At 36.8% G+C, this 16637-nt stretch overlaps 1 protein-coding gene across 2 annotated transcripts in view; it reads right to left on the reverse strand.

The window, feature by feature from the left end:
- Window positions 1-6059: 6059 nt before the first annotated feature.
- Window positions 6060-16637, reverse strand: part of LOC107577452 (E3 ubiquitin-protein ligase TRIM37-like) — a 42005-nt gene continuing 31427 nt past the window's right edge. Inside the window, exons 18-26 of one of the 2 annotated variants that reach the window (XM_016263529.1) lie at window positions 16617-16637; window positions 13183-13265; window positions 11122-11292; window positions 10715-11005; window positions 9798-9962; window positions 9250-9442; window positions 8759-8877; window positions 8310-8462; window positions 6060-7309 (exon numbers count right to left, since the gene is read on the reverse strand). In XM_016263529.1, coding sequence (XP_016119015.1) covers window positions 7251-7309; window positions 8310-8462; window positions 8759-8877; window positions 9250-9442; window positions 9798-9962; window positions 10715-11005; window positions 11122-11292; window positions 13183-13265; window positions 16617-16637 — 1255 coding nt within the window. In that variant the 3' untranslated portion in view covers window positions 6060-7250. Of the gene's footprint in view, window positions 7310-8309; window positions 8463-8758; window positions 8878-9249; window positions 9443-9777; window positions 9963-10714; window positions 11006-11121; window positions 11293-13182; window positions 13266-16616 lie in introns of those variants that run through there. The other variant, XM_016263535.1, reaches the window with a different exon arrangement.

Raw genomic sequence — 16637 nt, forward strand, 5'->3', positions numbered from 1 at the left:
ATCATGAATTTTGCATGAGGGCAAAATATTTCCCAACAAATATTTTTCAAAAAAATTTGAATTTTGCCAGATTGACCAACAGAGAGCTGCTTGATTTGGAAGTGACTTCTGTGTGAGCTTTGCTTCATATGGAAGCCCGTTTCTGACACGGGATAATTAATTGCGATTTTTTTATCTCAGAATTCTAAAAATTTCTCAAAATTCTGAAAAGTCTGAATTGTGAGACAAACAGGTCACAGTTACCTTTTTTATTCCATGCGTGAAATTGTGAAAAAAAAAAAAAAATCACAATTAGGCTACCTATTGTTTTCTATGGCAGAAACAGGAAAAAAAATTATAATTTCTGATTTTTTTTTTTTATTCTGAGTTTAAAAAAAAAGTCTTGTTACTCTTTTTTTCATCCTATGATTGTGTAAATCTCTTTCAGCCCTTAAGATTTACAATAGTATTTTTACAGTAGGACATTAATGCTACACATAAGCACCCATTGTAGTATCTGTTTGTGTTCATTTCTGTGAGTGTTCTGAGAACTGAGTGAGTTCTTATTGCTGTCACACACACAAGACCTGGTTGTGACCCCTAAAGACTTTCTGAGCCAGGACGTGTAATTATAGTCTCCGGCATCCACCTGTCAGACCCTGGCAATAACACAGGACAATTTAATTGACCAAGCTGCCTTTTAATTAAGCTACTTGCACTTCCTGTGGTGATAGGAGCGTAAATCTATGTCACACATACAGTGTCACCTGGTTGTAGAGCACTTTTGTTACTTTACATATTTCAAAAGACACTATATAATAGTAATATATATAACATTTCATATTAATATTTATTAACATTATATATATCTATATTGACTTCTTTGGCTGGTCTCCCAAGCTGGTTTTAAAATGGTTTTGGCCATTTTTTTTAGCAGTGCAGGCTGATCTTATCTGGTTTTTAGCCGTTTTATTTACTGAATCAACTGGTTTTAGCTGGATTAGTATAGAAACATGATAACACCATTCTAGTAACTTGCTAATCATGTTAACAACATGCTAGTAACATGGTATTCATGCTAGAAAAATGCTAGAAATTTTGCTAAACATGCTGGTAACATGCTAATCATGCTAACAAAATGATAACACCATGGTAGTAACATGCCAATCATGATAACAACATGTTAGTAACTTGTTAATCATGGTAGAAACATGTTATCAACTTGCTAAACATGCTAGAAACATGTTAATCATGCTAGTAAATGTGCTAATCATGATAACAAAATGTTAACACCATGCTTGTTTCTAACATGTTTAACAAGTTGCTAGCATGATTAGCATGTTACAAGCATAATGTTAACATGTTTTTAACATGTTTAACAAGTTGCTAGCATGTTACATGTTAACATTATGCTTGTAACATGCTAATCATGCTAGTAAAATGCCAATTATGCTAGAATCATGTTAACAACATGCTAGTAACTTGCTAATCATGTTAAATTGCTAGTAACACCATGCTAATCACGCTAGAATCATGTTATCAACATGTTAGTAACTTGCTAATCATGCTAACAACATGCTAGGAAAATGCTAATCATGGTAGAAACATGCTATTAACGGGCTAATCATGCTAACAACATGCTAGTAAAATGCTAATCAAGTTAGAAAACATGCTAATCACGTTAGAATCATGTTATCAACATGTTAGTAACTTGCTAATCATGCTAACAACATGCTAGGAAAATGTTAATCATGGTAGAAAAATGCTATTAACGGGCTAATCATGCTAACAATGTTAACAACATGCTAGTAAAATGCTAATCAAGTTAGAAAACATGCTAGTAACATGCTAATCACGCTAGAATCATGTTATCAACATGTTAGTAACTTGCTAATCATGCTTGTAGCATGCTAATCATGCTAGAAACATGCTAGTAACTTGCTAATCATGCTAACAAAATGCTAGTAAAATGCTAATCAAGTTAGAAAACATGCTAGTAACTTGCTAATCATGCTAGAATTTAATGCTAACATGTTAGTAACTTGCAAATTATGTTAATAACATGCTAATCATGCTAGCAACTTGTTAATAATGCTAGCAACATGTTAGTCATGCTAGAAACACCCTAGCAATATGTTTTATACCCATCTGTTTTTCTGATAGACTGTATTGCCTTTAAAACATTCAAACTTTAATCTTTAAAACTATTTTAACTTTCAAACTACTTAAAGTTGTCTTAAAAAAGCCTAGCTAGAAAGTTTGAAAAAGTCTGAAGTTTTCTTTTAGATTAAAGTTTGTCTACAAACTTTTCAATCTAGTCACACATACATTCTCAGGGAAAAAAGGTATAAAAGCTAACTTTGGCAGTACCCTTTCAAAAGGTACTAATACACTTTTGGTACTATTAGGGCCTTTAGCACCGCTTTAGTTCCAGAACTAAATGTACAGTACTAAAGTACTGAGACGATTTTGCGTGAACTATTTCCCAGTACCATTTAAAGGGTTGCATTCGCACCGAGAGTGTGTACCAAGAAGTGACGTAAGCCAGTCGACAGCGACGTCATTAGTGTGCGGCGTTCAACAACAGAGACAAAGAAGAACAACGTTAACAACAGGAGGATGGAGGACGCTGTGATCAGAGCGGTGTTTAATATGTACCTTCAAGGTACTAATATGCACCATTTAGGGGTAACTAAGGTACAAAAGTGTACCCTGTGAAAAGGTACCACCCCAGTGATAACTTTTGTACCTTTTTTTGAGTGTTTATTTTGTTTTAGATCATGTCAAAGCTCAAGTGAAAGCCAGCCAGTGCTGATGTGTCTGAACAAATACCTGTAGCTAAAAAAAAAAAAAGAAAAAGATGTTTACTTGAGTTCAAATGTAAACTGGATATTTCCGGTCAAGTGGTCCAGATTGAAAGTGATGAATTGCACTGAGAACAGGATTTAGTGTGGCATACAACACTTTCCTACAAAAAACACATCCGCCGTGTAACATAAACCCCCCGAAACTGCCTGAAGATCGGTCATCAGCACTAAACACCCACATTCAATAATGGGAACACTAGGTAAAGGTTTTACAGCCCAAACCAGGTGTGTTATTATTATTAAGAAATGTTATAATGGATCCGGTGTCAATAACGGCTCGAGAATGACGTGGACACGGGAGGCCGTGAGTGTTGGCAGTCAGGTGCTGGATGAAGGGCGGGAACGGATGTGAGGAGGACAGAATCCGAGCCAACACGCACTCATCCACATAAACACTGTTCACACAGCACCGACCTGGCACTGCACACCCTACAGACTAGACCAGACAGCACGTGCAGACGGCCATGCGGACATGAGCGCGCACACTGCAGTTAGAGGGTGAATCTCGCAAGTCAAGTACAGAGTCACATTTCACCACAAAAGTCTATTTTTAGGACCATTATGATGTTTGAAGCTGTACCTTAATTTAAAGAAAATTTTAACAATAAACTTAAATTTAATTTAAAATAAATTTTATACAATTTATTTATTTTATTTTTTAACAAAAAAAAACATGGTCACTGTTAATCATGGTAACCACAAATTAACCATGGTTTTGCTACAGTAACTATAGTTTAACCAAGTTATTTATAGTACAACTCTGGTTATACCAATGGTAATCAATATGGCAACAAAAAAAACATGGTTACTACACTTTTACTATAATAAAACCATGGTTAAAGGGTTAGTTCACCCAAAAATGAAAATTAGCCTGTGTTTTACTCACCCTCAAAGCATCCAAGGTGTATGTTACTTTCTTCTTTCAGACGAATCCAATCGAAGTTATATTAAAATTGTCCTGGCCCCTTCAAGCCTTTCAATGGGGGCAAGCGGGTGTTGGTTGTCAACAGTTCAGAAGACGTGAAATAAAGCGTGCGCATCCGTAATAAAACGTCCCTCACACGCCTCCGGGGGGTGAATAAAGGCCTCCTGTAGCGAATCCATGCATTTTTGTAAGATAAATATCCATATTTCAAATGTAATAAACACTTTTTTCTTACGTCCGCTGACTGTGGTATGTGGAAGTCGTGCAGGTGGATGACGCAAGACGTAGGTGTCGTGCCTCTGAGAAATGCAGGATCAATGGAAACAAAAAGTTTCCTTACTTTAACAAAGGAAAACCAGTCTCCTCTTGGCTTATATAGAAATCCTCTGACATTTTTCTTTACAAATCCTTGTTTTGTGCTTCTAATTCGTGACCGGCGTTTTGTTTTGTTCTCTCTCCGCATTCGTCACTAACAACGCAACGCCGACATCTTACGTCATCCACCTGGACGTCTTCTACGTACCAGTCAGCGGACGTGAGAAAAAAAGTGTTTATTATTATTATTATTATTAACAGAATCCGAGCCAACACGCACTCATCCACATAAACACTGTTCACACAGCACCGACCTGGCACTGCACACCCTACAGACTAGACCAGACAGCACGTGCAGACGGCCATGCGGACATGAGCGCGCACACTGCAGTTAGAGGGTGAATCTCGCAAGTCAAGTACAGAGTCACATTTCACCACAAAAGTCTATTTTTAGGACCATTATGATGTTTGAAGCTGTACCTTAATTTAAAGAAAATTTTAACAATAAACTTAAATTTTATTTAAAATAAATTTTATACAATTTATTTTATTTTTTAACAAAAAAAAACATGGTCACTGTTAATCATGGTAACCACAAATTAACCATGGTTTTGCTACAGTAACTATAGTTTAACCAAGTTATTTATAGTACAACTCTGGTTATACCAATGGTAATCAATATGGCAACAAAAAAAACATGGTTACTACACTTTTACTATAATAAAACCATGGTTAAAGGGTTAGTTCACCCAAAAATGAAAATTAGCCTGTGTTTTACTCACCCTCAAAGCATCCAAGGTGTATGTTACTTTCTTCTTTCAGACGAATCCAATCGAAGTTATATTAAAATTGTCCTGGCCCCTTCAAGCCTTTCAATGGGGGCAAGCGGGTGTTGGTTGTCAACAGTTCAGAAGACGTGAAATAAAGCGTGCGCATCCGTAATAAAACGTCCCTCACACGCCTCCGGGGGGTGAATAAAGGCCTCCTGTAGCGAATCCATGCATTTTTGTAAGATAAATATCCATATTTCAAATGTAATAAACACTTTTTTCTTACGTCCGCTGACTGTGGTATGTGGAAGTCGTGCAGGTGGATGACGCAAGACGTAGGTGTCGTGCCTCTGAGAAATGCAGGATCAATGGAAACAAAAAGTTTCCTTACTTTAACAAAGGAAAACCAGTCTCCTCTTGGCTTATATAGAAATCCTCTGACATTTTTCTTTACAAATCCTTGTTTTGTGCTTCTAATTCGTGACCGGCGTTTTGTTTTGTTCTCTCTCCGCATTCGTCACTAACAACGCAACGCCGACATCTTACGTCATCCACCTGGACGTCTTCTACGTACCAGTCAGCGGACGTGAGAAAAAAAGTGTTTATTATTATTATTATTATTAAGTGTATATAAATAATAAATAAATAAATAAAGAAAATGCTGTCATAAAAAGAATACAAACATTTTATTAATCAATTTATTATATATATTTCTTATTTGGAGGTGAAATTAGATACTACTACTACTACTAATAATAATAATAGTAGTAGTAGTTGTATCACGTCATTTATTTGTTCAGGTTTTAATTTAGATATATACAGTACATACTGTGCATTTACTCCAGTTTGTTTTGGGCCCCCAAAAAGTCTTTAAAAACATGCTAGAGAAAGAAACCAGTAAACTAGAAATGTGCACAGAGAACAGACTGCCCTCTTGCTCCTCACATGAAACAAAACATCAAAATAGGAACATTATTACAGCACAAAAAACAGAATTAGATTTACATTGAATAGTCACAGGAACACTGTTATCATTGTTTTATACTTTGCAGTACATGCTGGAGGGGAAGTTAATAAAAAAAATATATATATTTGCATAAAACACTTCTTAAGCCAATGATTAAACAGCAAAAGCAATGCATTACTGGCTGTACAATTTTCCACAAAACATTCACGTTCATGAATTAGATTTACATTGAATAGTCACAGGAACACTGTTATCATTGTTTTATACTTTGCAGTACATGCTGGAGGGGAAGTTAATAAAAAAAAATATATATATTTGCATAAAACACTTCTTAAGCCAATGATTAAACAGCAAAAGCAATGCATTACTGGCTGTACAATTTTCCACAAAACATTCACGTTCAACAGACTGTACCGAGCGAAAGCTGTACATGCAAAGAGCAAGACCGTGACCTCAAACGAATAGAAGTTCATCACTCCCCAGCTGCTGGTGATGCCATGACAGACCACATCATCAGTGCTTCCTGTCTGAGCTCAAACCAAACACAAACACACACGAGCCTGGGACTAAAAACAGACTTGGGCCCACCTGAGACTTTGGTTTAAGTATGTAACTGCCTTTTATTTGGACATCTTATAAGAGTTAACGTGTTAAAAAAATAACTAAACAAAACAAACAACAAAAAAACAAGCAAAAATGGGAATGTAGCATTAATAAGTTCATAAGTGCTTGTTCATAAGCTGTGCAATGCTAAATAACTTCTTATTTGAAATATATAAAAACAATCACTGTGAAAGTCAGAAAATTGTTTGAACTTGTATTGGCTTTATGTTCCCCTTTTGCAGACATTTAGTCAAATGTAAACTTTTTAGGTATAGGAATCTATGAATTGTGTTCTAGACAGCTTAATATTTTCACAGACAAGCTACATAAAATTAAAACAAAAACATCTACGTATATCCCGCACTAAGACTATGCCACATAAAAAGTAGCAGAGCAGCACCTGTATTTACATTCTTTGACTCAATGTGCCAATACACTTGAAAACTCAAGTTATTGACTCGAAAAACTAAGAGGTGTTTGGCAACTCCCTATGAATTTATGACAATAAGCAGCATTGCAAACGTAAGGAATATGCATATAACTGTAATATTATTACCTAGTTATGCACACACACAAAATGTATAAACCTAGCTTTATAACGGAACGTTACGCATTTCACAACGCAAAGCAAAAAAAAAAAAAGCCTATCCCAAAAGTAGTTTCTCTGAAATAACACATACAGTAGCACAGAGAAACATATAATCCTGTTCTGAACATCTGAATATAAAGTAAGTGCACAGACATAATGTAAAGAGCACATTATGTGCCTATTGACACAGGAAGGTTCATGTGACTAGCAGACATTTTTGTACCACTGTGGCAGATCATCTCTCTGTGGTCTCTCCAGTCACAAAGCTCAGATCATCAGGGATCAGCTGCTCGCCTGAGAACGAGACACAGACGCTTCTTCATCAGACCACACACACAGACCGCTGGAACACATGTCTGTACTGTGATATTATATACTGTAATATTGTAATAAGCTGGTGCCCGCAGCCCACACACGGAGATAATGACAGACTAAGCAGGTGGCTGACCTGTGCACAACTCTATTTTGAACTTTAACAACGCACTTACATTTATCCATCATATAGGCTGTATGATTGGGTGTTTGCCTAATATAAAACACTGTATTAAAAGGGAAGTACTAAAGGCAAAATTATGATTTTACTTTGATTTAACAATTTTGACTTTCTGCAAATAACACCTCAAAAATAATAAGCATGACATTCATAATTACGTTTTTGAAGTTAAAAAAAGAAGTGTTAAATAGACACTTTTGAGAGTCTGAATCACTTTTGTATGGAAGCCCATTTCCACTACAGGATTTAAAAAGAAAGAGATAATTGTGAATTTTATTTCACACTTCTGAATTTTTCTCAGTTAACGTATGACAATTCTGAGAAAAAAAAGTCAGAATTGTGAGATTAAAAAGTTGCAATGACCTTTTTTTTTATTTATTTTTTTTTATTCCATGGCGGGAAAAAAACTGAATTGTGAGATATAAACTCAGAATTATGAGAATTGCAGGGGGAAAAAATCTGAATTCTAAGCTTATATCTTGCAATTCTCAGAATTGTGAGAAAAAGTCCAAATTGTGAGATAAAATGTTGCAATTAACTTTTTTTTTGTATTATGTGGTGGAAATGGGCTTCCACACTTTTGTTATAATTAGTAACTTTTTGACAAATTTTCAGTAAGAATTATCCAAATTTACATTCGTAAAAAAAAATGTAATTACATTTTCAATTGGTTCTGGACTGAGATTTGCCATTTAAGTGTAAGCGTTTAGATCAAAAAGCTTAAAGACCATGAAGGACAAGTTTAGTAAAACACAGCCAAGCTTTAGGCCGGTAGCAGTGGTTTAAGTGTGAGATATGAACCTGGGCAGGGTAGAGTTCTGGTGTCAAACGCACAGTCTCCAGCCTCCAGAGCCACCACTTCATCCTCATTCTCGTTCTCCATGTCACAGTCCAGCTCACTGTCACTGCTCATGCCCGGCAGCACATGGTTGGGCTGCTTCTGGCCAAGGAGACCTATGAACAGACGATCGTACGTTTATATGAACTGACAGATATCAGTACTGAGAACACATATTTTTCTGTATCAGTTGTGCTTTATTTCCTTTTGCAATCAAGTAGCACATAAGAGAGTGTTACTCATGAACCACCTGAATAAATGTAATATCCCGAGAACTCCTCTAATTTGATGACAGCGACGTTCGTTCGCGGTGTGCGCAGTGACTCATCGATGCAACACAAGTGTAATGTGCTGCAGTGTAATTACACATACCCCCTGTTTTTGAGTTTTCCAGAACAGATCTTCGTCTCACCTTCATCGGGGCGTGAGGAGGAAGAGGATGACGGCTCAGCCAGTGACAGCAGTGACGGATGGATCTCTCCGGCACTCTCTTGGTCACAGTTAAGAGAGCTGTCCATCAGCAGGCCAGGCCTGAAGGATACAATCTTATTAAAAAAGCCATTGTGTATCACGACATTGTATGTGACAAAAAAAAAAACCCTGAATAAAACAAAGAAAGCTAAATAATCATATATATCTATACACACACACACACACACACACACACACACACACACACACACAATGTCAGAAAAAAAACCTCAAGAGATTCCAAAAATAATAATAAATGTAATGACAAATTAAAACCAGTCCATCATTTCTAAGGAGCTGAGCATTTTAATGTCTATTCTAGGTCTAAAAACGGCAACCTTCATTCAAGCTCAATTACTGCATTTTTTCATGAATGGAAACACACACACACACAATACGCTGTGCTACTGATGGCTTGTTTCTGTACATTACCCGGCGGCTGGAGTCCTGCGCTGTTTGGTGGCGAGAACGGCTGCTCCATTGAGAGCTGTGACGCTGAACAGTTCTGAAGCTGAAGCTCCATACAGAAGTTCCTCATGTTTGGAGCCAGAGGGCTTATCAGAGGAAGAGGAGCTGCTTCCCAGTGAGGGAGGAGAACTCTGCACACTGCGTGCTTTCAGTGAGCCTGCAAAACACAGATTGCGTCATTTCTAAACGATTTGAATACACCCTATAACATCAGAGTTGAGTTTCACAGAAGTCTCTTTGCTTTTCCCCAAAATGAATTTATAGCATAATTGAAAGGGTTTCAAAGCTATTGTTCCTTCTAGGGATGGGCAAAACTACATATTTTCGTAATTCACTATCTTGAGTGTTATGATAAAATTAGGCTGGTTAGGTTAACTTAACAAGGCATCTTAAAAACGCAATTCTTATGGTGCAAGATGCTGAAAAACAGCATGAGATGAGACTAGATAAACTAGTGGGTTGGAGGACAACTAGTCAAGCATGTTGACTGACGTCTAGTGTAGTGTACGGACCATCCAAAGAGAAGGATCCCTCTCTGAGACAAGGAGCAGGTTCAGTAGGGGACTCTCGTCCAGCTCCTCTCAGCTCTTTCTCTCCGGCATCCAGAGCCCTGCGCAGGGAAAGCCCACCCAGAGTTCCCACGCTTTCCTGCTTAGGAGAACCAGCCTTCTTCACTCCTGAAACAACGATCAAAACAAAGTCACGCTGAATCTACAACAACCAAGGCTGCATTTCATTTGATTATAAATACAGAAAAGAATAGTAATATTTTAAAATATTATAACAATTAAAAAAAAAAGTTTTCTAATGGAATATATTTTAATATATGTGATTAAAAAAACTGAATTTTCAGCAGCCATTATTCCAGTCTTCAGTATTTTCAATGTTGAAAACAGTTGCGCTGCTATATATTTTTTATGGAAAATTTGATAATGTTTTAAATTTTTTTTAGAATAACAAAGAACTTTGAAATAGAAATCTTTTGTAACATTATATTTACCGTAACTTTTCACAGCCTTACTAAAAACGGTTGTTTTATGTGTCATATGATGTAAACTAGCTCAGTGCCATACCACTCCAAGAGTGTCGTGATGAGACGGGCGCTTTGAAGAGCAGTTCGCTGGGTTTGCGACTGGGCCCCATCTCTGAATCCATGGAGGGGCCCCGATCGTGGTTTGAGGCTCCCAGAGAGGAGACCCACTTAATTTTCAGCAGCCATTATTCCAGTCTTCAGTATTTTCAATGTTGAAAACAGTTGCGCTGCTATATATTTTTTATGGAAAATTTGATAATGTTTTAAATTTTTTTTAGAATAAAGAACTTTGAAATAGAAATCTTTTGTAACATTATATTTACCGTAACTTTTCACAGCCTTACTAAAAACGGTTGTTTTATGTGTCATATGATGTAAACTAGCTCAGTGCCATACCACTCCAAGAGTGTCGTGATGAGACGGGCGCTTTGAAGAGCAGTTCGCTGGGTTTGCGACTGGGCCCCATCTCTGAATCCATGGAGGGGCCCCGATCGTGGTTTGAGGCTCCCAGAGAGGAGACCCGACCGGCTCCACTGCGGGCTTCCAGCTGCCCTTTCACGTCTGACATCTTACTGCGCACTTCTGCCATCTGAGCCTTCAGTCTGATCAGGACCCCCGAGTCCGGGGTTGACCGACGCACCGCCTGAGGCCGACGCTCACGCTCTTTACGAGAGGGTACTGCAGCAGCTGTCAATCAAAAACGGTTAATGAGTCATGAATAATGTCAACTTTATAGTCTCTTCAGAGTGCCATTGAGTTCATGTTCATAATTTCAATCTTTAATTTGATCACATCAATGACACCTTGGCTCTGGAGGAGAGAGGTAGGGGGACGGGGCTGCATCCCCCACAGTGACTCCACATGGCTGCGGTCTTTCAGGTCCAGTAGTTGGATTAGGATGACCGGGTCGATCTCCAGGAGGCTGGCTGAGCTTGCCCCACGCTTTGAACCCCGAGCACCTGCACCAGAACCTCCTGACCAGCAGTGGGAGACAGTTAGTACAGGGAAGACCTTGACTGTGTGAGGTTAGCATTATGCAGCTATAATCAACAGGTAAGCATGTAGAGCTGGTAGCCAGTAGAGATATGAAAAGTACAGGCAGAAAATCTATCACAATTGCGTGAGGGTACAGTAGATTATATCACAATTTGCAGCATATGGACTATTACTTTTTTAAAAATATTGTGATTTGTTCATGTAAATTATTGTATAAACTTTGTGTATTATTAACATACTGTTATAGCATTTATTAATATTTTGAATTAACTTTTTTTATTTTAATTTAAATAAAGTTTTAGTAATTGCTTTTGTCATTTTTATTAGGTTTTTTTTTTTTAATAATACTTTTATTTAGCTTTCATTTATTTTTAATTCAGATTTAGCTTTAGTAATTTTACTACATCAACTTAAATTAAAATTTGAAAAGTTGCCCTGGCTGAAATAATAATCTGAAATAAGTTATTCATTTAATATTTATATTTTATTTTTAGCTTTATTTCAATTATTAAAAAAAAAAAAAACTTTCACTGAAAATAAAAATTGACAGTTATTTTTGTATGGAAAATTGAATTGTTTATTATTGATCCGTGCACATCATTTTTTTTTAAATGTATGTGTCCTTTAATCAAAATAACTTTCCCTCTGCCCTAGCAACCTGTCACAGCAATTAGCAAACAATGATCCAACAACCCAAAGAGCCAATCAATTCCTGATGGACAAAATCAAGTTTGCTTGCCTACAATCTACAATTTTGCTTGCCGTTTTACTCCCTTATACATTACAATATAAAAGATGATCACAAGTTCCATTTCATACTGACTTTAACAATAACAACACTGCTCGGGTGTTTCAACTCTAAAAACATTATAGTCCTAGGTTTTTTTTTTTTGTAAGAATTGTTAAAGGGGTCATATGATGTTGCTAAAAAGAACATTACTTTGTGTATTTGGTGTAATGAAACGTGTTTATGCTGTTTAAGGTTCAAAAAAACATTATTTTCCACATAATGTACATTATTGTTTCTCCTCTAGGTCACGCCTTTCTGAAACGTGTCGATTTTTACAAAGCTCATCGGTCTGAAAAGCAAGGGTTGCTCTGATTGGTCAGCTATCCAGTGCGTTGTGATTGGCCGGATACCTCAAGTGTGTGACGGAAATGTTACGCCCCTTACCATACTATGATGCCGTCTCCCGGCACGACCAGACAAAACCAATAAAACCCATTACAAACGAGGCATTTGTTGCATCCAGTGGGGACATAATTACGGCTTATAATGACTTATACTGTCTTTTTCTTTCACAACGAAACACACGGCAACAACAATACTACAGCGAGAATCAAAGTTATGCCTTCTTTCTTTGCGTGAACATTTGGGCGGTGTTATGCAAATCTTCCTATATCGTGAGGTAGGTATGTGGGGGCGTGTTCGAATGAGCCATTTTAGGTAGGTGTGGTTGACTTAACTTTTATAAAGTATATCTCTTGGGATTTGAGACTTTAGTCTTTGCAACTTTACAGATCTTCTTTATGCACCAAGAGCTTGTAATACTCCAAAGAGAAAGGAAAAATAGAAATCGCATCATATGACCCCTTTAATGTCTTTTCAATTTAGTGAGCACTAAATGTCTTACAGCAGATGCAGCAACAGTGTTTTAAACGGCAGATTCTGCAGTAAATCTTCAAAGGCTGATATGGTAATTTGGCTCAATTACATCACTACAACTGATTAACAGGGTGTCGCAGTCGATGACACTTCAAAGCCAAGTGTTTCAACACACCAGATTGCCATATGAACTTGCTTTTCATTAGAGAAACAGCATTATTTGTATCAATGAGGCCGCTTGGACGGAGAAACTCTGGTTCACCTGTTGCACCGGCAACATCATCGGGTAATTCACCTTCCTCCAGGTCTAGATTCCCACTGTACTCCACATCATTCTCACCAGACCTGTAACAGATGAAAACAATTCACACTTGTATGATTTCTCTAGGACTAAAGAAACTAGTACTAGAGTGTCAGCAGCAAGTAAACATGTCTACAATGCATAACCAGATCAGCTCTAAAATTTTGGTTTAAGTGTGGAAAGGTTCTGATTGATTAATTGGATCCCAGTGGAGCTAAATGAGGTGTGGCCGGGCCTCATGTCCCGTTTGTATCGCCACATGCTTCAAATAGACCAGGAATCATTTGCGTGACTCCCCCTGTTAATAGTGAGAAATGGTATAGTCTGAAATAAGTTGCTCCACAGGGGGTGTTGATAGCATTCTGCTCCAAGCATCCTGCTGAGTATGTATGTATGTATGTGAGTGTGTGTGTGTGTGTAAGGGTAACACATGCACCATTGTCTCAGGCTCAACTGCGTGATGACTCCGTCCTCTCCAGTGGTTCTCTGTGCTGATCCACTACAGTATTTATAGAAGCTGAGAGCTTTGACGCCACACGGATACACAGAACAAATGTTTGCTAACCCTGCTAGTATTTATACTGGCCCCACCATAAAAAATATTTTTATTTTCTTTATCTATTGCAAAAGGATGTATATAACAAAAAAATAATAATAATAATTATTATTATTTAAAATAAATAAATACATAATTCCCTCAACATACATAAAAACAATAGGTTTTCTTTTTATTAAAAAAGGATTAAGTTTATATTAAAATAATGATAAAAAATAAATCAAATAATAATTATTATTCCCCCTTAACCCTTGTGTTGTGTTCAGAACCCTATCACACTTACTAGGATACAGGGCAAAAAGGACCCGAACACCACATGAGGGTTAATACACACAAAAAAATTTTCAATCTAAAGAAAAAAAAAATATTAATAATAATAATAATGTTTTTTTTATTTTGAAGTTTGAAATGTATTTAGTTTTCTGCTTAGCAATACTAAGATAGAATTATTGCAGAAAGTACATCAAAAGATAAAATTCCAAGAAAAAACAAATACAAAATTCTCAAGAAATATAAAAACAGATAATTCAAAACAAATACTACTACACCAAATAATAATTAAAAAAATATACACATATGCACACTTATCCATACAGTCATACATACACATACAATAAAAGTAGGAAACAAAAGTGCAATTGCAAAAAGGACCCTAAACATCCAAATTCTATTATTATAATATAATAATTTATTCATAATTAATTGATTTTTTCCTTGCTTTGAATAATGTCAAATTATTTTGCTTCCTAAGAAGCCGAGCAGTTTTTTCACCGCTGGTTGGTGGAAAAAGATCATGAAGTGGATGATCATTCTGAGCCATCTCTTGCATTAATTTAATGGTGGCTTGCTCTCTCCGACCTTGTAAATCAGGTAGATGTACTGATGTAAATCTCTCAATAATTCATTGTGCTCTCTTCTGCATGCTTTCTGGTAAAGCTGCTTTCTTTTTTGTGCAACCTACCAACAGCATATTTGCATACTCTAGAGTCTAGACAGACTCTGATCATACTTAAGAAATGTCTATTTTAGAACATCACTGAATGCTAATTATGAGAGAATATTATACATCCGTGTTTTTTTTGTTTTTTTTCCTATGTAGGTTTGGTTAAGGTTTGGGGCTTAACATGGTAAGGACATTTTGTGTTTTTCTGATCAGTTTGATGTAAGTGATATTCATACTGTCTGGACCATAAAAAAGATTAGAAATAAGAAACCTAGGAGGTATATCATCGGGGCCACTTGCTTCCTGTGTGTCTAATCTTAGAAGGGCTTGTTTTATCTGTCCTGTACTACACAGTTCATGCGTTTCTGTTGGTTCCTAGTCCAAGTCTTAGCAAAGAAAAAAAAAACTGTTTAAGACCTCTGCCACATGATCTCCACGAGTTCATAGCCTTCAATATCCAGGATTTCATCTGGGATATTTCCATGTGCCCATGTCTCTGTAACACAATCAAAGTCGACTTCCTTTGTTCTTAACAAAAGTTCAAACTCAGTCAAATCCATACATAATCTCAAGAAACCCATTTGAGATGATAATACCAGTCGTAAACAGAACCTAACGCCACATAATTCCCTCTTTCCCTTACTTTATCCTGATTAAGTGGCACTTCTGACATCTGGGTAACGGTAAGTGCATGGGCACCTTTACAAAGCCAACACGAGGAGCTCACACAAAGCACTCCAGCAAACAGAGTCAAAGGTGTGAGAGAATGTGCGTGGGCCTGAGAACAAGTGTGCACGTGTGTGTTTGTGTGTGTGCACATTGGAAAAGACAGAGACTGTGAGAACGAGCATTTGTAAGCAGGAGGCAGAGGCTCTGATGACTCATTCGTCTCATCTGGTTGGAGCAGTGTGTGTGTTTGAGAGCTGTTTGAGCGGGCGGTAGCCGGCAACATGAGCAGAAACATGTGAGGTTCTGACTCCAACACTTCACTACAGAAACACGAGTGCTCTCACAGAGCCTACACAAATCAAACCTGCCAATGGTGCTCATTCTCTCAGATCGTGATAGAATAGGACAGAAAGAACAGCTCTTCTCTGGTTAAACACAGAGTACGAGGGGAAAGCCTGTCACAAATGTGGTAGCAGCCCTAATTAAACTGTGTTTTCCAGCCAGGGGGAGGATACAGCTGTTACCCTATGGCACACAAAGCACCACCTCTTATGCAATAATCTTAGTACACTAGTATTTACCACACCATGAGGAAAAAAAAGAAAAGCACTATTAGAGCTGATCACGATTTTGCCAGAAACACTTTCAAAAGATCTACATTATCTATATACCGCAATGACGCTTGTGACCTCCATCATATGCTGTCTTCCAACAAGTATGGTAAAATAATATTATTATTATTAATGGCTTTAATTATAGCTCATTCAGATAGGTTTGCATCAGAACTGTTAATCATTGCTGTGATTCTGCCTGGGTTAAAAAAAAAATGGTTCAGCTGAAAAAAAAAAAAAAAAATCCTGTCATTATTTACACACCCTCATGTTGTTAGAAATTTGTTTTAATTTCTTTATATTTCTATATAAATATAATTTCTCATTTCTAATATTTAATAATTTACTAATATTAGAATTTCTAATAAAATTCTCCAAACAGAAAAAACTCCAAGCTGCATTTTTCCATATAAAGAAAGAAAATGAACAGAGACTATCAAGACTGTCATTCAAAAAGAAATGGAAAACAAGATCAAGACAAAAGCACAAAATTAAGTAAATGGTGACATTTTTTTTTAAACTATACTGGTGACTATAACAGTGGGCCTCAAATGGTACTGCTTCAAAAATCACATTCTGAAATTTTAGCAAGGAGGTTTTTAAATCGTGTACGTACATGGTCTCTTCGTCAATATCA

Source organism: Sinocyclocheilus grahami, unplaced genomic scaffold, assembly GCF_001515645.1.
Source record: "Sinocyclocheilus grahami isolate Dianchi unplaced genomic scaffold, SAMN03320097.WGS_v1.1 scaffold32.1, whole genome shotgun sequence".
Taxonomy (NCBI): Eukaryota; Metazoa; Chordata; class Actinopteri; order Cypriniformes; family Cyprinidae; genus Sinocyclocheilus; species Sinocyclocheilus grahami.